Source organism: Dicentrarchus labrax, unplaced genomic scaffold (genome assembly GCF_905237075.1).
Source record: "Dicentrarchus labrax unplaced genomic scaffold, dlabrax2021, whole genome shotgun sequence".
Classification (NCBI taxonomy): domain Eukaryota; kingdom Metazoa; phylum Chordata; class Actinopteri; family Moronidae; genus Dicentrarchus; species Dicentrarchus labrax.
In genome coordinates, this window is record NW_026136706.1 from 28,103,636 (window position 1) to 28,125,317 (window position 21,682).

General features: G+C 39.3%; 2 protein-coding genes across 3 annotated transcripts in view; one reads left to right on the top strand and one right to left on the bottom strand.

Moving 5' to 3' along the window:
• LOC127365294 (dual specificity calcium/calmodulin-dependent 3',5'-cyclic nucleotide phosphodiesterase 1A-like) overlaps positions 1-15,626 on the bottom strand; it is a 57,048-nt gene extending 41,422 nt beyond the window's left edge. The window contains exons 1-2 of one of the 2 annotated variants that reach the window (XM_051403263.1): positions 14,163-15,619; positions 1,967-1,993 (exon numbers count right to left, since the gene is read on the bottom strand). In XM_051403263.1, coding sequence (XP_051259223.1) covers positions 1,967-1,993; positions 14,163-14,701 — 566 coding nt within the window. In that variant the 5' untranslated portion in view covers positions 14,702-15,619. Of the gene's footprint in view, positions 1-1,966; positions 1,994-14,162 lie in introns of both variants that reach the window. The other variant, XM_051403264.1, reaches the window with a different exon arrangement.
• The window catches only part of LOC127365353 (uncharacterized), a 131,692-nt gene that overhangs the window by 30,621 nt on the left and 79,389 nt on the right, over positions 1-21,682 (top strand). The window lies entirely within an intron of this gene.

Below are 21,682 nucleotides of genomic sequence, written 5' to 3' on the forward strand. Positions count from 1 at the left end.
CTTTTGTGTTAAAAAAAGAATCAGAATTGAGTGTTAAAAGGTCAGCAACAACAAGCTATAAATCAGTAAAATGCTTCTGCACTGTGCAGATTTGAATTTGCTGAATTTAATTGCAGTTATATACTGTAATGTCCTCTGTTGTGATATATTCTGCTTAACACACCTCGACATGAGCAAAAGTAGTGTTCAGAAATCCTCTCTGCAGACTTCATTCACCTGCTAACTGACAGAAGAAGGTACCGATCTCCATACTTCGCACCCACACAGTCGCTTCCCTGTTCACACCACAGAACCAGAACATGAAAATCTGTTTCCTCCAGATGGACACATGATACTCTGCCTCCTGTCAATCAGCTGACTCCCACGGTAAGCAATGGGAGTCTCTGCCAGGAAATAAACATGTCGCCTTTTAGGCCCGACTGTCATGTCCACTCTGCTCTCACTGTGTCTTCATCTGCCAGGACAGCAGATCATTTCAACCAAAACCTTTCTATTTATAAAATGCTAAGCTAGGCTAAACATTTTTGATATCTCTTTTCCTTCGATGACACACAAGAGGTTTCAGATGGTGATTTTTCTGTTGAATCTGAATCTGTTTTTGCTGTTCAGGACAGGGGGATAGTTAGAATGTTTACAACGGAGGAGAGTGATGGCAGGGAGACATAAAGACTCCACTGCGGCCAGGCATCGTGCCGTTGTCATGGCAGCCAAACACCTTCCTGTAAACTGGATGAAATCTGTTATAGTTGCCATGGTTACAGCTGGAGTCAGATGAGGAGATGGAGCGAAAGAGAAGTTCAAGACATGGAGACATTTCATATTCCTGATTTTTTTTATTAAGTTGTTATCATTAATATTAGCATTTGTAGACATAGTAGGAGCAGCAGTAGTATTAATTGGGGGGAGAAGCCCTGCTGTTCTATGAGCTGTGAGTTCAGGTTCACTGAACTGTGGTATCATGATGTTTGATTACTAATCACCCATCATGTCATTCATTAAATAATACCTCTTGGTCAGTCACCCTCTGCTTCTAAATATGACACTGTAGGTGCTCCTTAACCTGGAAATCTATTTACAACCGCACATTCACACCACGTCTAAGGATGGGTACAAAGAATGCAGTCTTTATGCACACACAAATGCATAGTTAAATGGTAGATGGACCTGTACTTATAGCGCCTTTCTAGTCTTCTGACCACTCAAAGCGCTTTTACACTACATGCCACATTCACCCTTTCACACACACACACTCAGTGATGGCGAAGCCCATCAAACGGAATCTAACTCATTCATACATCGGGAGCAATTCAGGGTTCAGTATCTTGCTCAAGGATACTTCGACATGTGGTGGGAGGATCCAGGGATCGAACCTACAACCTTCCGATTAGTGGATGACCCGCTCTTCTTTTGAGCCACAGCCGCCCCTTAAAAGCAAGTAACAGTTAAAACCAAGTACGCCCATGCCTTAGTGTCATATCTGGATGTGTAGGACTTAAGTGTCATGTACTACTGTCAGGGTATAGTGAAAGTTTAAGCAAATATAACAAGTTATTTTCATAAAAGGTACCTACTGCAGCTTTAAATGTACTTAAAGTATCATAAGTAAAACTACAGGTTGTTCAGAAAAGTGTATGATATATTATCATATACTGCATTATTGTTAACCCTTATGCATCAGTGTGTAAGCAGCATAGTTTTAACTAGTCTGGTAGTTCTGGGGTCGGGCACTCCAAAGGGTCCTGAGATGATTAATGGGAGAGGAAAGAAGAAAGTTGTAATACAAAGATCATTTTCATTTCTTTGACTTTTTGGTTTCTTTGAGCCTCATGAAACCATGTGAGATGTTTACAGGGGAAATGTCTCCTTGGTAGAACTGCTAACAACTCATTGATAGCCCCTACAGTCCACTGTGTGTGTGTGTGTGTGTGTGTGTGTGTGTGTGTGTGTGTGTGTGTGTGTGTCTTACCTCTGTGATGTACTTTTATATTTCTGCCTGAAAACAAAAACAGAACACTCAGTCACTCAAATGAAACAATCACGGCTATGTTCAGACAGCTCTCATCATAAACTGACAGTGGCCTTTTTGTTTTTTTTAGCACAATTCAGTACTGTGGCTCACATGAGGCACACTGGCCAAAAATAACTTTTCCCCCAAAAACAATTATTACAGGAGGATGAAGATATTTTTCTACGCCTAAAATGACTATTTCTATGGGGCTGGATGTGCACACAATCCACCTCCTTTGCTTTAAATAGATTTATGGTGTGGCATGTTTGATTCCCTTTTCCTCCCTGAATTATCTGGGCATTGTGGCTATTCAACATCTGTTTACATTGGAATGGATGGAGCTGCCATCTCAGAAGAGAGTAATACATGTTTCTAATGTTCAGTTTTGGGTGCTGGAGAACGCAGGTCCTATTTAAAAGCTCCAAAATTAAAGTTAAGATTGCTCCATCAAACTGGGACTGTATTGAGATTATTGTGTTTTACAATGGTGTTGTGCCGATGTGGAGCAGAAAATGATAGAGGACAAATTAATGAATGAAGAGTATTTCTAAATCACTACGTGATAACAAATTATAATAATAATCTCTTAACGGATCTTCCCATAATAAATAAATGTTTAATTCATAACTAGTTATTTAAGGGAACACTTTTTAAATAGAGCAGGTCTAGACCGTAGTCCTTATAAAAATTGTTTACAAACACAGAGTGAGAGACAAAGGTGCACAGCAACAACAATAGCAACAACTATAGAGATCTAGATCATGATGCTAATGATGAATAATAATAATAATAATAGTAATAACAATTAGATCAGTAAAAAAGTATTTTAAAATCTACCAGGTTGGTTAGAAAAATACAGTTTGATTCTACTGTTAACATTTCCATTCAGTCCGTTCTCACCAAATGCAGAAATTTGACCCGCAAGGTACCCTATAGCACTGGGCTATCATCAAACTCAAATGTAACCTATCCACATCAGGAAACAGAGTAAAGTATGAGAAAGTCCATGTAGAGAGGTGGTTGGGTGAATGGATGGGTCACACAAACAAACTTTCAACAAAGGAGACAGGGTTCATTTGAAATGAAAAGTTGACCAAAAACCCTGTTGACTTATTTAAAGTTTTATATTTCAGAACTTATTATACAGGACTTGCATCATGTGACTTGCTGCAAGTACTTATTTTAACCCAAATTATCATATTTTCCTAAACCTGACCAAACTGTGACTGTTTCACAACGTTAAGCACTGTGTTAAAAAGGCGTCTCATACAGACATTAAAGGGTACCTTGTATTTATGATGTCGGTATTTGTCATCCTGGGACATTGTAGCTTGTAGGTCTGTGAAATGTGTGTTTCACCCAATCAGGTGACAGCTCATTAGAGATTATAAAATGTATAGCAAATGTAGTGTTATGTATTTATAAATGATTTCCCAATATGTTGGCTGCCCCACAAGAATACTAAATGCAGCAAGGCTGCAGATGCAGGACGATAGCCTAATTTTCCCACCTTGTGAGTTAAACATGATTTTCACCTGATAGAAAATCTTGCATTACTTCTGTATGAGGTTCTCAGCTGTAAAATATGGTTAAATAAAACATTATCCATCTGCTCTGTATCTGTGGTCAGTGCTGACAGTACTTTTTACATAAGACTCCCAAAATCCCAAATAACTATACACACAACTTGCACACATGAGTGTGCTGTGGGTCCTCACAAATAGCAGCATAGAATTCATGAGACATAACATATAAACAGGGCCCCCCCTAATTTAATTGTGGCCCACCCACTGCCCATACACATAATGTGCTTTTAAGTAATCATTGTGTACTAAATCGATTAATTGATGTTTTAAAAACAAATATCGAACGCAGAGCGAGCCAAATAGGACCCATTCTCGGAGGAGAGCTTAGAGTTCATTTTTTAAACTTCTGGGATTAAAAAGTGGATTTATCTTCACTCTCTCTTCCCAACCTGTCTGCTGTGAGCCATAGAAGTGCCACCTCCACTTTTAGCCGTCTGTGTGCATCCAGAGCGCTGTGATACTACATCAGGAGAAAGCTTGGAGAAGAGTAAGAGGAAGTTGGACTACCTGGTAAGTGCTGAAAATAAGTGTTACTGAATTCGGTTTTACTTTACTAAGACGAGTGGCATTTAGTAAGTAAACACAAATGATTCTGCGAGTAAAGGAGGCATAATTAAATTTTGCATTTGGTGTGTACACACTATTGCACTAGATAGATAGATAGATAGATAGATAGATAGATAGATAGATAGATAGATAGATAGATAGATTAAGATAGACTAAGGTGCTCCCCCAAAACATGTTTTCTGAGCTGTAAATTGAATTATATCACTATACTGTGATGAAACACATGAATGCTGCTTATCAAAACCTACCTCTTCAGAACTGCTTTTAATGTTTTATTCATTGTTGAGTGTTGTAGATATATATATATATATATATATATATATATATATATATATATATATTTTAGTGTGTTGTTTTTAGCGCTCTATAAATACAATTTATTATTACAATTATTATTATTATTATTATTATTATTATTATGATTCACATTTATGAAAATCTGCATTTTGGGGGTTAAAAATGTCTCAACAAGCCCTCTACTTTTTAAAATCATCCTGAATCTAGTAAGTTAGGTTCTGACACATTTGACTGTTTGGGACTATTACTTCTATAAAAAAACAGTGTTCTGTGCTCCCCCAGCCTCCTCTTTGAGTGGGAGTCTAGTCAAATGTATACAGATTGAGACGCATTATTCACAGGCGTTTATCCTAGGTTTTGCTAACTGTCTACTTAGTATTTTCCTATTCCCGTGCAGTGGTTCTAACTTGTGCTTTAGATGCTGTAGAAACATCACCTGACTGCAAGCTTTACCTTGATCCCACTGACAGTCCCCCCACACGCACACGTGCCAGAGAGCACAGCCATTAGCTCAGCTACACACAGGTACCATACAGCAACCTTTTCAAATGGGCATGAATGTGCTTCTAGTGACTATTAAATCTGACAGTAGCTGCTCATTAGCTCTGACAACCAGCTTGCTGTTCCTGCTACACTACTCTGGTCAGTCTGTCAATCACTGCCTGTTTGTCCATGCCATGTCCCCTAAAGTCACTGTTAATTTGCTGAGAGGGAGGGAGGGAGCGAGCAAAAGGATGTAGTTACACTTTAAAGAAAAAAGTTGGTTGCAATTGTTATTATTTTACCACATACTGCAGAGGGGTCTGTGGGAGCCCAAACAATGAGAACGTAATGACAAGTTAATACATCCATCATGGCTCAAATTCATTAAATGGATTGGACCAATGACAAAGCCCCTCTGTGATGTAAACCAGATAGAAACTCAAACACAAGTTAATGATGAGCATGTGAACGTTCCATTACATATGAAATTAGCCAATCACAGCTGTGGAATCTGACCCCAAGGCTAATCACAGCTCTGACATGTTTCAGCCCCGAGATCTGACAGCAGGAACCTGTTATTTCATGGTCCATGGGTAATTGTACACTGGCCTGTGTGGGCGGAATTACAAAGTGGGGTACAGTGGGGAGAGCAGTGGAAGGTTGCTGCATTGTGCTTTTGCAAAACAAAAGCATGCCGCAGCACCAACAGTGACAGGTGAGGACAGAGATTCTGGAGAATGACTCACCACTGATAATTTTTCCCGGCTGATGCCTTCAGTGAGAGAATTTCTTCTTCAAGTGATTTAGCTTTCTCTAGATTCCTGCACTTGTGCTGATATCTTTTGTACTTTCACCTCACAATTTTCTTCCTTGCTTCCTTGAGCATTATGAATATTGAGCATGTAAAGTATATTTTATTCTTAGATGCATTATTTCTCTGCATTACACTGTGATGCACAGTGGGTTTCGCACTTTTATAGTGGTCCATCTACATCTACACCGCTTACATAAGGACCAAACGCCCTGGCCTGAAGAAAAAGCAGAGCATCCATTAAAATGCAATAAATCAACTGCAGCCCACACACACAAACACAGTAAAACACATGTAAATGCATATATATAAATTAGGGCTGCACTATGTGGTAAAAACTAATCAAATGGCGATTATTTTGACAGATATGACAGTTACTGTGAATGGGAGTATTGGGAATGGGAATGATCAGTTTTGCATAATAATTTTCATTTTCACTGATAAAAACTATTTACATCATGATGTGACATTTATTGGGGTCTATATGAAACCAACATTTTTTCTTACATCTGGACAACAAGATTTGTAGATTTGTAGGCAAACAGCATTATAAAGAAGTACTGTGCTGTTTGGCACATATTTTACCTGTTTTCTAAAATTAAAAAATAGCAACTTTACAATGTTCGGTTACACTTTCAAAATAAAGTGTAATAAAGTTGCAGTTTGGTTTGGTTTAGGCACCAGAAACTCCTTGGTTAGCTTTGGGAAAAGATCATAAGTTACGTTTCGTATATGACAAGCCAACATTGACATTTGGTTTCACACGGGACTCAAACAGTTGCCTGCTTGATGAAAGTCCTGTGTTTGTCTGACTCCATCCAGCCCAACCTCATCATTACAGCACCTTCCTAAACACATACTTTTTATGTCTAGGTATGGAAAAATGTGACACCGACACAGTGTGCTTTTTAATACATGTATTTATTTATTTGCATGACATGAATATTTTTTTATTTTGACAAGTAAAATAAGGAGAACTACAAACTCTTAATTTCATTATACAATAATGTTTTGTAAAGTTTGTCTGGGTAGAAGTGCATAGGTCTGTAGGTATTGTAAGTGTAGGAGTTTGTTTGGCTTTCTTTAGATTTCTTGGGGTGCTTGGGGTTTGCTGGGGTATTTGTTTTAGGTATCTGTTCGGATTTTTGATGGACTGATGAGCTTTTCAGCCTTTCCGGTTATGATGTTGATCTTCTGGTGTGTCAGAGGATGGCTCCGCCGTGTTGTGTGGCCCCCAGGGCTCTTTTTATTCTTATGTAATTATGGTGTGGCCTGTGTTGTATATATTAAAATTAAAATTTAAAGATTTTTTAAAATAATGGCGGCTTACGTTCTCGTAATACACGTAATAATAAACAGTACATTAAAATATGCTTCTAAAAATATTTGAAATGAGAAGGAGTCAACGCAGTAAGAGAATCTGGATCCATATTTGATCAGCACTGCCTAGTTTGACAGTTTGATCTGAGTTTGGTGCGTTGAGCTGGACGGACTCACTGATCAATCACAAGCTAGCCATGCCCTAAAGCTAAAGCCCTGCTTTATGGTCTATTTTACTCTAAATGGTACCATAATTTACTAAATGAACATCATGCTGTATGCAAGAAGACTGAAACTAGAGATTGAGACCATAAACTCATTATGAAACTGTTTACTAGGGCTGTAGCGATACACTAATCTCACGATACGATACACGATATTCAGCATGATACAATATCTATCACGATATTCAGCCAACGATATGATTCGATACGATTCAATACAATTCGATACACTTACATCATTTTCTGAACGATTTTAAAGGGACAGTGTGATTTTGGTGACATCTTATGAGTGTTCCATTGACTTGGCTTGAATTAATTAAACTGAAAACTGAAATATATATTCAATATATGGCTCTGACTGGACAGAGAGTCTACAGCTTGCAAATGCTGGACAAAATGAATCAAAGATGTGGTGAGTAAATTAGTTTCATTTATTGAAACAGTGCAAACTGTAGTTTACAAGCCTTTGAAAAGTAAATAAAATGCAGTATTACAATGAACAATGGAGAGTTAAAAAGTGCAGCAAGTGGCCTGTTCTGAACAGATTCGTTGGCAGCTTTTTTAGCTTGACACTGAACATATGAGGTCGCTTTCCTTCTTCTTTTTGAACCCAAAGTGCTCCCACACATCTGCTTTTAAGCATGAAGGTGCTGGATTTATATTCGCCACCATTCTCTTGAATCTCCTCGCTCTGACTGCGTAAACAGGAAGAGGAAGACGTCGGCGTCTGTGTAAAGCAGTGATCCTCACTATTTTTTTCACAAGAGCCACTTTGGCAGAGCAAAATCAAGGGGAGAGCCACTTTTACGACAACATACCAAGTCACCTTTGCAAATGTGCATTTCTACATATAAATTGGACATCCCGCAAAAAAGAAACAACACAGCCAATACATTTTCAATTAAGAACAAATAAGAATTCGTCTAACCACTTTTCTTGAAATTTCCTATGCTCATCTTGTATGCCTCATACCTTTCGTTTTTTACTGGGAACACCTGACGTTTGCCTGCTCGTCCCCTCTCCGGCGTCTTCATGTTGATTTTTCGTTTGCTGCTTCCTCTTTTTCCTCACTATTTGTTACAATGCTGTGTGTCTGTCCGTCTGTTTTTTTTTGCCCTTTTTTTATTAGAAATCGATCAATTTTGTGCCTGCATCTCACGCTGGCTAGCGGAGCTAATGTAACCTGGCTGCAAGCGTGCACTGCAGTCAAGTGTAAACAATGCCATAAGCGGGCTGCGTTGCCAGGTTTGACAGTGCCCCCTTTAGGAAACACCATTAATTAAGGTGAAAGGAGAAGTATAATGCAGTGCAGTGTTCACTGTATATTTATGTAGCACATTTGAAAAAATGTATTGGCTGTGTTACCATATTGTTATAAGCTACCATGCGAGCCACCAATTACAGCTTGACGAGCCGCATGTGGCTCTTGAGCCACACAATGAGTATCTCTGGTGTAAAGGGAGTATCTAGACGGGTAACTTGCTAGAAATGCTCTACAGCGACACTGGCTGACCTAATCGCTCTTCCTGCAAAGCGAACGGGGGGAAATGGGCAGCGAGCAGAGTGCCAGGTGGAACACAGGGGATTTGAATGGGACTTAATGTATTGCAGGCTCGATAAAATCGCTCAGCATTACTGATTACTGAGATAATTCAATTTAATTCAAATCAGTTCAATTTTATTTGTATAGCGCCAATTCATAACAGAAGTTATCTCAGGACACTTTTCAAAATAGAGCAGGTAATAAATTAAGAGAAAGGTAGGGTCATTTTGCTATAAGACTCAATACTATCCGACTTTTTTGTAGATGCCCCCTGTCTGCCATTCGAAAGAGTGCAGGTTTAAGGCACTTCTGCATTGGCTTTACTTCACAGACCTGGAAGCTCTGTCCATTATATATACTGTCAATGCTTTTATCCTCTAGTGGAAAGTTAGAAGTTGAATATTAGTGTAAATACATAAGAATATCATCCTGTTCGACTGGTTTCTAATGTTTCTACTGTGAAAACTGAACTGGACAGACTGGCTTTGATATAGGACCTTAGTGTTTCTGTGGTGATCCAGTTTTGTTCATTTACAGACAATTTCAGGTCACTGAACTGCTTCAACTGGTTTCTGTTCTAGTTTATGCGTCACAAAACAGTGTAATGGACGTTATAATGCACATGTTCTCTATCTTTCTATCTCATTGTTGAAGAAGAAGTACTTCAAATAATCCCTCTTGGGGAAATCCATCTTTCTCTTAGCAAAGCATATACATTTAACAAGTAAGGTTGATGTAAAAAAAAAATACAATGACTACACAGAGAGTCATTGCTGAGAAGTTAAGGAAAAGAGACAAGGAACATTCTAAGTAACAATGAATTGAAAAAACAAAGAAAAAAAGTCCTGTTCTCTATCTGTCCTTTTCTCTCTCTTTGCTGCATCAAAATGCTCTGCTGTTACCACGGAAACGAAGGAGGACAAAAAAACTAATGTATGCACTTTACCTACAAACAGTACATATTTCTATTGTTTGTCCATCTGCATTAGTAAGAATTCATATGATCTATAAAGACACAAGAGGGTACTCAGTGATTCAAGCAGTTGTCTTCAAAAGCACCAAGATCTAAACAGTGGATGGTAACAATGTGGCTTCAGACTGGATAAACAGTCAATATGACAACTTCTGGCAGACAACCACAACACTGACGCAGGCACAAAGGGGGTATGACGCCATAGACAGGTCGACGGTTGAAACGCAGCGTTACCTGAATAAAATGACACATTTCTCTGAGTTTGAACGTTGTTGGAAACATTTGGGATAATGGAAGTACACAACTCAACTACATATAGAACATTTAACGTGACTAGAAAAAAAAGTAGGCCCTGGGCTACTGTAGAAACATGGCTGTTCAACATGGCGGACTCCATGGAAGGCAACCCACGGTGTCTGTAGATAAAAATGACTAAAAACAAAAACATAAAGATTCCTATATTCCAGTGATTATACACTGATGAAAACATATCTATGAATATTATATTCCATTTTTGCCAATAGATCTCCTAAATGTTACACACTGGATCTTTAACTTTTATTAAGATATTAAGTTAGTAGATGAGCGTCTGTGTTGAATTCTGCATTTGTATTTTTATACCAGTGTTTCTGTCGCATTGAATCAGTGCTGACAGATAACAAGTTCACTTGCCAAAGTTTATTACAGGATTTGGCTAAATGAAACGCTTCTCTTGGCCTCAGCTTCTTCAACCAGCATACCAACTTCTGCTGGTAAATTTCAGCTTTTTTTCCTGTGATCTTTTCCTCTGTTGCCAGCTAGTTATGAATACAAGATGCTGTATAGCAAGTAAGGTCTGTTAAACAGAACAAATGTTGTCAAGGGGCATACATTTGTGTGTTTTATGGAAATAATACCACACACTTTTCATATTCACTGCTGCTGCTGACACAAGAAACTTGACATTTTTTCTGCCATAACGTGTTGAATGGGACCACAGAGACGTGAGGAATCACAAACAACTGCATTATAAGATGTAACTGTATTAAAACATTATGGTTAGAGCATTCATTTTCATTCATCTGATGTTTGGGATCTGAACAGAAACATCAGATGCTTCTGGTTTGAGGAGTGTCAGTCTGTGGACCGATGAGTCATGGTTCAACTGATGAGGATGAGGATGAGAACTCTCATGTGGTTGAGGGCTTCAGATTTTCCAAAACTGCACCATACCAAATAAAGGAGCAGCGTCACAGATAAAGCAGATGTGAAATTCATGTTTTCACATCCTCTCAGATGTGATATACACCATATGGCACACAAACACTACGCAATATCTGATGGTTGGATATTTAATGTGCTGCTATAACAGCCTCTGCTATTCTGGTTCCAGTTTTTCCACCAGCTTGTATGCTGCAAGCATTAAAAGAGTACTGCACCCATTACCTACAGTGTAAAACAAAAAAAGAGAGAAAAAGCAAATAATTTCAAGGCAAATTTATTCACTTAGTTTAAGTCATAGTTGAACTTTTAAGTTTTTTCACTTACTGTTGTTTGAGCTGGTTCATAGCACAATCCTTTTTAAAATAATTTTTCATTATTCAGATGCTTGAAAATTAAATAGTTGCAAGTGAAAATATTAAATTATATATATATTAAATTATGAAATTCATATTTTGTGTTTGTAAAATGTAAAGATTCCAGTTCCAAGAAGAAAACTAAATTATCATTATTGTTATTAGTTTATTTATTTAGAAATTATTATTATTATTATTATTATTATTATTGGCTAATTATTACAACTTTTTTTTACAATGTATACCATTATCAGATTAACAGTGGAGTTTTAAATGATCAAAATCGAAGCAGAGGAACCAGATAAATCATATTTTTTATTCCAGACATTCTTCTTCCTTGTCGAAACCTGGCGCTTGCATTACTTCACACTCTTCCCTCTGGAGCAATAAAAGGCTTTATACAACTTGTTTTCATATATGCTGTCGTACAACAACTGGAAATCAATGGAGTTCCCCTTTTAGATTTCCCTTCATTGGAACTGGAAGTGGCCCAAACCAGTAAAAATTGTCCCACACCAAAAGTACAGACAGCATGTGGGCAGAGGTGTCCATATTCTTTTGGCCATATAGTTTATCTCCCAGCTGAAACACTAAAAAGGAAAATGTAGGGTGCATGTTTTGTCGAGGTGTTACAGTTTTGTGGAGGTTAAATGTTTGAACTGCAGTGGTCAGTTTTGGAGACACAGAAGAACCAAACTGAAGAAACAGTCAAGCAAGCTGTTTATTCTTCTCGGAGAATCTGTACAGTTATGTTTGTGTTTGCTTTTTATCCTGGGATTAGTGTGGTTTTCATAATTATTGTTTTTGTTTATTTAGGAAAACACATTAAGGGTTAGGTCTCAATCATTTTGATTTAGATGCAGAGATTATCCCCCAAAAAACTCATCCAATGGTAAGAAGATAAATCTGAGGGGTCAAAAGGTGACTAATGGATAGAAAAGAAGGAAAATATTCTGCTCTACAAAATTGTATTCATTTTTTATTACTGTCTACTCTTTTTTTCTTGTGGATAACTTTACAGTTTCAGGCCTCTGTTAGATGATTAAATTGCAGTAAAATAAAACATGCAGTTAGAAGGGACAATCACTCTTTGCTGCAGCTGCTGAAGACTAGAAAGGCAGGTCCATTTACCATATGTGCTTGATGTTTTTAATAAAGAGTTAATATTATATCAAATGATATTAAACTGGATGAAACAGCTAGACTGGCTCTGTCTAAGAGTTGCTCCTAACAAAATGTGCCTACCAGAAGCAGTGCTGTCCAAAGTGGGATCTGCGGGACACTAGGGTAAGTTTTACCACATTAAAACATTTTGGTGGCATTTACATTAAATACATTTTATGTTATCTTTATAAACATATCAAAACACATAACTTGAGAACTTCAGAAAACTCATCACTTCAAGGCAACTGTCTTCACTAAATCTGAGTTTTGGAGATGCTCTGACCCAGTCGTCTAGTCATCACAATGTGGCCCTTGTCAAAGTCGCTCAAATCCTCATGCCACCCATTTCTCCTGCTTCTAACACATCAACTCTGAGGACAAAATGTTCTCTTGCTGCCTAATATATCCCACCCACTGACAGGAGCCATGATAACCAGATAATCAGTGTTATTCACTTCACCAATCAGTGCTCAGAATGTTATGGCTGATTGATATATAATTGATATATTGATTGATAGTATATATAATTTAATATTTTCAATTGCAATTATTTTATTTTTCAAGCACCCAAATTCAAAACTGGGTTCACAGCTCACTGTTTTAAAATAACAGTTAGTAAAAAAAAAAAAAAAAAAGAAGAAGAAGAAAAGTAAATTATTTCAACAAAATATTACAGGTCAGCAAAACTTTTAAACTTATTTCAAAACTTGTAGCTAGAGAAATACCGATAGCTTCATGTTTTGAGGTGGAGGCCCGCTGAACAACTGGAAGTATTTGACGAGTTGGGAGTGAAAACGGGTTTCCCTTTGTGTCCTGTCTTTATGCTGTGCTAAGCTAACCAGCTGGTGGTTGTAGCATATGAACTGACACATAATGAGAGTGGTATCAATCTTCTTAACTAACTCTCAGCAAGAATGTGCACATTTCCCAAAATGTCTAACTATTCCTTTCATTTCAGCTGTGAAGCTGTTGTTACATGAAATTAATATTTTTGAGTTCTCTGGTGTCCCGTACATTGTCAGTGTGTGTAGTGATGCTGTAATGAGGCTTTAAACAGATGTGTGAAAGATCAACAGGATGTTAAATCAAACATTTTGATGATCCACTGTCCATACCCTGCCTTCATCTCTCTCTCTCTCTCTCTCTCTCTCTCTCTCTCTCTCTCTCTCTCTGTCTGTCTTTGCAGAGAGTTTGCTGCATCGCAACACTCTGCCGTTGCCATGGCAACTATGGAGAACAAAAAGACAAGCTGTTTTACATCTACTGACGTTACCTCAAATTCAGACAGATGTGATGATGTCGTTCCTGTTGCGATGTTAGCTTGTTAGTGCCCACTAATGAATATCTGACAGACAGACAAATGGGAAGAGGAGAACTCATCAGTCTCTCTCACCTATGTTCAGTGATGTCGCACGCCCACTGTTTTCCTCTAATTTTCTATAATTTTGTCTATCCTCAGGCCTTGCCAACGTCACCACGGCAACCAGGCGACCACACTGACGCTGGCCCCGAGTCTGATTCCAAAACTAACAGTGACTCTCGCATGAACACCCCTTATCAGTAGTAATTACATCATCATCATCAACATAACATCATCCGCCAGCTGACTGCATGAGCTGTGTTTACTCACATTCCTCTCAGTCGAATCAACACCTGGTTGTTGTGGTTCTGCTCCAGAGAGTCCTCAAAGTCCTGCACCTCCTCGTTCTGATGCACCTTTGTCTGCTGCACCTCCTCAGTCGTCTGCTGTTCCTCTTCACCCTGCTGCTCCTGTTTAGTCTCCTGCTTCACCTCCTGCTCTTCCTCAATCTGTGACATCTCCTCAGTCTGCACCTTTTCCTGCTGCAGCTCCTCCTCCTCCTCCTCCTCCTCAGACTGCTGCAGCTCCTCAATCTGCTGAACCTCTTTCTGCTCCTGTTGCACCTCTTCCCCACATTGCACCTCCTCTTGTTCTTCTTCCTGTTGTTGCAGCTCCTTCTGCTCCTCTTCCAACTGTAACATCTCCTCCTGCTGCACCCCCTCAAACTCCACCTCCTCCTGCTCTCCTTCCTGTTGCTGCACCAACTCTTCCTCTGGCTCTCCCTGCTGTTGCTGCATCTCGTCCTGCTCCTGCTCCTCTGGCTCCAGCACCTCCTCGTGCAGCTGCGGCTGCTCCACCTCCTTGTTCATCTCTGCGCAGCGGAGGAGAAAAAGGAGGTGGGTTTCTTTTTAAGGGTCGTATAAGTATTCAGAGAGCAGAGTTTGGTCTCTGTGAATCGTTCGGACTGTCTCTGTCATGAAAACATTGACACCGATCGCAACCAAGAGTGCTTAGGTTCGATGGAACTTCATCCAACTTCCTGTGATGTCACCCAACAATCCAGAATAATTATCTCTGGTCTGATCCAATCAGAGAAGCAGAGGGGTTAAAGTTCACAAGACAAGACAAAGTAGTTTTTGTCCAAAAGTTGAAAAGCAGGAGCAGACTAATGGCGTCTTTCACTAGATCAAACACCAGCAAGTAAACAAGCTGATCAGCTGATGACTTCCTTCAGCAGTTCACAGCTAACAGTTGAGCTCTGTGCTCCGCCACTGCGGCTGCAAAATGATCCTGCTGAATGTCCCAGAGCATCGCCTTAGCAACGCAAGGAGGAAGTCGACCAGCAATAAAGACAGGATGGAGAGAGAGAGAGAGAGAGAGAGAGAGAGAGAGAGAGAGTGAGAGAAACAGCGAGAGAAGAGCGATGGAGGAGAACAAAGGAGAAGCAGAGAACATCCCAGAGTGTTTCCGTGGTAACTCAATAACGGTTGCTAAGAGTGATGGAATCCTGCAGCCAACAGACCTCCCTCCTCATCCTCATCCTCCTCTTCCTAAATTTAAACATGCATAACTTTACGCTCCGTTCAGACACAAACAGCAAAATCTCAGTCTGTCCTTCCCTTGCTCAACCGCTGCATCTGAGAGAGAGAGAGAGAGTGTAGAGTGCTGAGCTTTGTGTTTACTCTGCATGAGCAGAGGGAGAGAGAGAGAAAGAGAGCCTGTGTGTGTGTGTGTGTGTGTGTGTGTGTGTGTGTGTGTGTGTGTGTGTGTGTGTGTGTGTGTGTGTGTGTGTGTGTGTGTGTGTGTGTGTGTGTGTGTTTGGTTTTTAGACAATGATGGTGTAATGTTCCTGAAAATGAGAGAAACAAAACCTCTCCAGTGAAGTGGTACAACCCGACATCCAGCATTCAGTCCTGCTGGCTTCCCCTGGAGGGGGCATTACACTCGCATTTGACACCATTGACCATGATATTCTTTTACAGAGACTTGAGCATCAAATTGGCATTAAAGGAACCGCACTAAGCTGGTTTAAGTCATATTTATCAGATTGTTCGCAGTTTGTACATGTTAACGATGAATCTTCAATAAATACTACAGTTAGTCATGGAGTTCCACAAGGTTCTGTACTTGGACCAATACTATTTACTTTATATATGCTCCCTTTAGGCAAAATTATTAGGAGTCACTCCATTAACTTTCACTGTTATGCAGATGATACGCAGTTATATCTATCAATCAAGCCCGATGAAATTAATCAATTATCTAAATTCCAAACATGTCTTAAGGACATAAAATCCTCGATGAGCTGCAATTTTCTGATGTTAAACTCAGAAAAAAACAAAATTCTTGTACTTGGCCCCAAAAATCTTAGAGACTCGCTGTCTAAATATATAGTTACTCTAGATGGCATTACCTTGGCCTCTAGCACCACTGTCAGGAATCTTGGCGTTATCTTTGATCAGGATTTGTCATTTAATTCCCACATGAAGCAGACCTCTAGGACTGCCTTCTTTCATTAACGTAATATTACAAAAATTAGACAGACATCCTATCACAGACAGATGCAGAAAAACTAATCCATGCATTTGTTACTTCAAGGCTGGATTACTTCAACTCTTTATTATCAGGTTGCCCCAATAAGTCCATTAAAATCGTTCAATTAATTCAGAACGCTGCAGCACGAGTACTGACAGGAACTAGAAAAAGAGATCACATCTCTCCTGTACTAGCTTCTCTGCACTGGCTCCCTGTAAAATTTACAATAGAATTTAAAATTCTCCTCCTCACCTATAAAGCTCTTTATGGTCAGGCCCCTTCATATCTCAAAGAGCTCATAGTACCCTATTACCCGTCTAGAACACTATGTTCTCTGAATGCTGGGCTACTTGTGGTTCCTATAGTCTCTAAAAGTAGAACAGGAGCCAGAGCCTTCAGTTACCAAGCTCCTCTCCTGTGGAACCAGCTTCCAGTTGTGGTTCGGGAGGCAGACACCCTCTCCACATTCAAGAGTAGGCTTAAGACATTCCTCTTTGATAAAGCTTATAGTTAGGGCTGGATCAGGTGAGTCCTGAACCATCCCTTAGTTATGCTGCTATAGGCCTAGACTATCGGGGGATTTCCCATGGTGCACTGAGCTCCTCTCTTCCTCTCTCTTTCTGCACTCATTCATGTCCCATTAATGCATGTTACTAACTTCACTTCTTCCCCGGAGTTCTTGTGCTTTCTCGTCTTGCAGGTTCTTATCGATCCTGGTGGAGCCTAGATTGCCATTACCAATACTGTTGTTGATGTGCACCTGTCTGTCTGTCTGTCTGTCTGTCTCTCTCTCTCTCTCTCTGTCTCTCTCTCTCTCTTTCTCTCTCTTTCTCTCTCTCTCACCCCAACTGGTCGAGACAGACGACCACCCACCTGGAGCCGAAGGATCTGTCCTAGGTTTCTGCCTTTTAACAGGCAGTTTTTCCTTGCCCTTGTCGCCAAGTGCTTATAGTGCTTATTATGCTTACACATTATTTACAGAGACCCAACAGTACCATCATGAGGTGGTACTGTTGGGTCTCTGTAAATAATGTTATAAAGAGTTCGGTCTAGACCTGCTCTATTTGAAAAGTGTCCTGAGATAACTTCTGTTATGAATTGGCGCTATACAAATAAAATTGAATTGAATTGAATTGAATTATACTAGAATTAGCATAATAATAATAGCATATTGTGTATTGCAACTCTGTGAATGTGACAATAATAAAGCTTTGAAGTTTTTACCAAGTCTTGGGGTTTTTCAGAGCACAGTGACTGGTGGGTCCACAGACACGCCTCCTGATGCTGCACCTGTTCCTGATTGGATGCTGCAGCCGACTCACTGCTTTGCCTTGCTGTAGAGAGTCCCCTGGTGGAGGAAGAGGAAGGAAATTTGTTTTTACCACTGCAAGAATTTCAGCTGTTGAACTTATGGTACTCTTTCACAAAGTTTCACAGATTTGTGACTTAATTTTCGAAACTGAAACTCTTTGATGATACTACTGTACCGTAAGGTTGGAGGAGAATGCAAAAAAGGCGATGGACAGCCCAAGTGACTGATGATGGAGTAAACCAGAATTAAAATCAATAAAATGTATTTATTGTATTTTTTGGTTGAAATGGAAGTTCACTATCATCATAATCAATATATTGACATATATGATTCTAGTCTATAATTTCCAGTGAGAAACATGCTGTATTCACTATTCACTTCTGACTGTTTTTATAGAGGACTGAGCTTCATCACATGGTGCAACGACAATCACATTCAAGTTCAATATCAGCAAAACGAAAGAGCTTGTGGTGGACAACCAGAGAAATAGGAAGCACCCTGTCCCAGTTATCATCCAGGGAGAGGAAGTGGAGAGAGTGGAGTCAAGTTTTTATTGATTTGGACCACAAAACTGAAGGCAGAAGAAGACTGTTCTTCTTGAAGTGACTCCTTCAGTTTGTCCAACAGCCTCCTGGAGATCTACCGGTCTGTAGTTGCCAGCACTCTGTTCTTTGCTGTGGTGTGCTCGGGTGAGGCCAGCAGACTTAACAAGCTGGTAAGGAAGGCCAGCTCTGTGGTCAGGGTAGAACTGGACACTCCATTGCTCTTCCTGTTGATTCTTCTATTATTGGGAGTTGTTCCTCATCCCAGTCAAGGGCCTAAGGATATAGGGTGTTGTTTGCTGTACATACTGTGAAGCCCCTTGAGGTACATTTTTTATTTTGGAGGTAAGGCTATATAAACCAAATTGATTTGACCCCTATTGTTGTTCTTGTTCTGTTGTATGTCTATTGGATGAGATTGAAAGCCCGTACGGTGCTACTTGTTGTTTACTCATTCTGTCGTCACAGTTCATTCTTAAATTATGACTAAAACTCTAGTTTGAGTTCACAGTGACCTTTGACCTTTGAGTCAAAACTGTCACCAATTCAGTGTCCGACCAACTGTGAGTCCAACAGTCCAACTGTGAGACCAACAGAGGTAGAGCAGGTCGTCCACTAATTGGAAGGGTAGTGGTTCGATTCCCGGCTCCTCTCACTACATGTTAAAGTGTCCTCTAGCAAGACACACTTTGAGTGTGTATGAATGATTAGTTTCCATTCTGGAGTGCAGTTGGCACCTTGCACATTCATACACTGCCATCAGAGTATGAATGTGTGTGAATGGGGTGAGTGTGGCATGTAGTGTACAGTGCATTGAGTGGTCGAAATACTAGAAAGGCTCTATATAGGTAGAGTCCATTTGCTTTGACTTTTTAAATATAAAATGTCATCACTTGATCGTTGTATCCCATTAAACATCTGTGAAACATTTTGTCATAATTGCTGCATAAATTCTTGAGTTATGACCAAAAACTTTGACCACCAGATTCTAATCCAATAAGTCCAAGTGGACGTTTGTGCAAAGTTTGAAGAAAATCCCTCAAAGCATTCCTGAGCTATCGCATTCACAGGAATGGAATGAACTGATGGACTGACAAACCTGATACACAATACAATGGCAACGGCTGTGGCTGGCATGGAGGCATATAAAGTAGATCAGTGGATAAAGTGCAGTGCCACTGGATAATGGTGTATCATTTTCTCTCTGACCACAGCCGTCCTTTTGTTTTTCCTCCACCTGCTCCTCAGAGGAATTTTCCACACAAAACTGACCCTCGCACATTGCATGAGACGTCAGGCCTAAAAATAGACAAACCTGAAATTAAAAGGATCCACAGCAGCAATTCTAACAGTCTGAAAGCAGACAACTTTGTCCTTTAATGAGGTGTTAGAATAACTTTTCAGTTTTACCTTCACTGATTTTCAGAGTTAGCAAAGGTAAACACATTCTTTACTCCAGTAGAAGCACTGATTCAACTTCTTTACCTAAATAAAAGTGAAAAAGTACAGGTTCTGAAATGTCCAAAGTATAAACTAAAGAGCACTTTAAGGACATTTCAACCTGCTGTTTCTGTGCAAAGCTAACTGAAACTTCAAACATGGTCGAGTCTCCCCTCTTGATTGTTTGGTCTGTCACATATCATTGGTCGTGATATGCATTAGGTTTGATGCTGGGAAGGCGTGCAATGATGCAAATTAGTAATGGTAATTGCCCCCAAATGGATTAAACCTTAAGTGGTAAGTCTGTTTTGAAAATGTAAAGAGTATAAAGTACAGATCTTTTTTTTAATGAGGGGGCTTGTAAAAAGTAAAAAGTTCTTAAAATACTAAATTAAATACTAAAGTAATGTACAGATACCTGAAAAATGAATTAAATGATATTGATTATTTTTTTGTTATATTCACTGAAATTTTAACTATATCCTGACAGTAGTAAATGAGACAGATAATCTGTGAAAAAATCAGGTTCCTCTGGCTCCTCCTAGTGCTCCTAATGGTATTTGCAAGAATCCAATGGGCCTGAAAAAAAACATATTTGTATGGAAGCCCATTTCCGCCAATGTGATGGGGAAAAAAAGGATTCTTTAAGTCATTATGAGAAACTTTCTCAAAATAATGAGATACTTACTCATTATTTTGACTTGAGCCTAGAATTAGGTTGGAAAATGCTAACATTATATATACTGTCAATGGTACAAACACACAACTTTAAACTTTATTCACTGATTTGGTGAAAGTGGGTGATATTTCATGGAGAAATTATTATCTGGTTTTCCCTCTGATGTCCTCTGGCTGCTCTCTGCCTCATCTCTCTGTGATTTGTTTTACTTGTGGACAGATAACATTAGCTTTATTGTTGCTAAAGTATGCAGCTAGCTAGTTAACTTTAGCTGGGTACTGGGGATAGCTGAGCTCAGTGTGCATGTCTCTCCCGTCCCCCCTGCTTGAACCCCCAGAGTCTCCTTCATCCCCAGATCCGCTATAAACTACCTCGGTACTGTACTCCCTGTTGTTAAACTGCTTCAATCGGTCCGGAGTCTGTTTGGTCCCGGTGTGACAATTTAACTGGTGGTTGGATTACCTGGTGATACTGATGCAGATGTGCGTAGGCGTGGCTTTTGAGGACACCTTATTGCTTAACCGGGAAATTAAGATTCTGACTACTTCAACACTCTTTCCAACCAACTTAAACACCCCAAAAATACCACCCCAACCCCCATGCACGCACCTGTACGTAGTTAACTGAACTTATACCACTCTTTTTTTTTTTTATTCTGGTTGAAAGATTTTGCTGACATGTATAGAATATAAATAAAAGATAAAAGTCCGTAAACTTTATTATGAAACATGATCAGTGGTAAACAGACGTTGCATCACAAGTTGATCTGGCCATATAATACTTTGCCACAACTCTACTTCAAGATGGTATTAAACATATACTGACTGTTTCTATATATAATACCACAATTCTCTCACATCTTATAATCTCTGTCCAATTTATTCAAAATCCCACAAAGTTGTGACATGTGAATCGGATTTGTAGAGTGTAGTCCAATTTCTGTTCCTATTGCAAAAGGAGATTTGACAGTTGCCTAATTTGGATGAAAGAATGTGCTGTCATTTATATAATATTGTGATTGGTGAGATAAATGTGTAGATGCAACATGATCGATGGTAAAATGTTGTAGGCTATTACCAGTTGATCTGGGCGTATCACGCTTTTCCACAGCTGACTCCACACATATACTGCAGACTGTATGTTTGTGTATGTCTATAAGGTAACAATAATATAATAATAAGATAACCTTGTTTGACTTGTGAAATGGGTGACTTAAAGAAAATTTTGGTTTTGTCTATACTATACTAGGTACTTGTACTATATTAATTGGGTTAAATAGAATTGCATTACCAAAAAGAGACTAAAATACAATTTTCATTGACTAAAACTAGACTAAAATGTC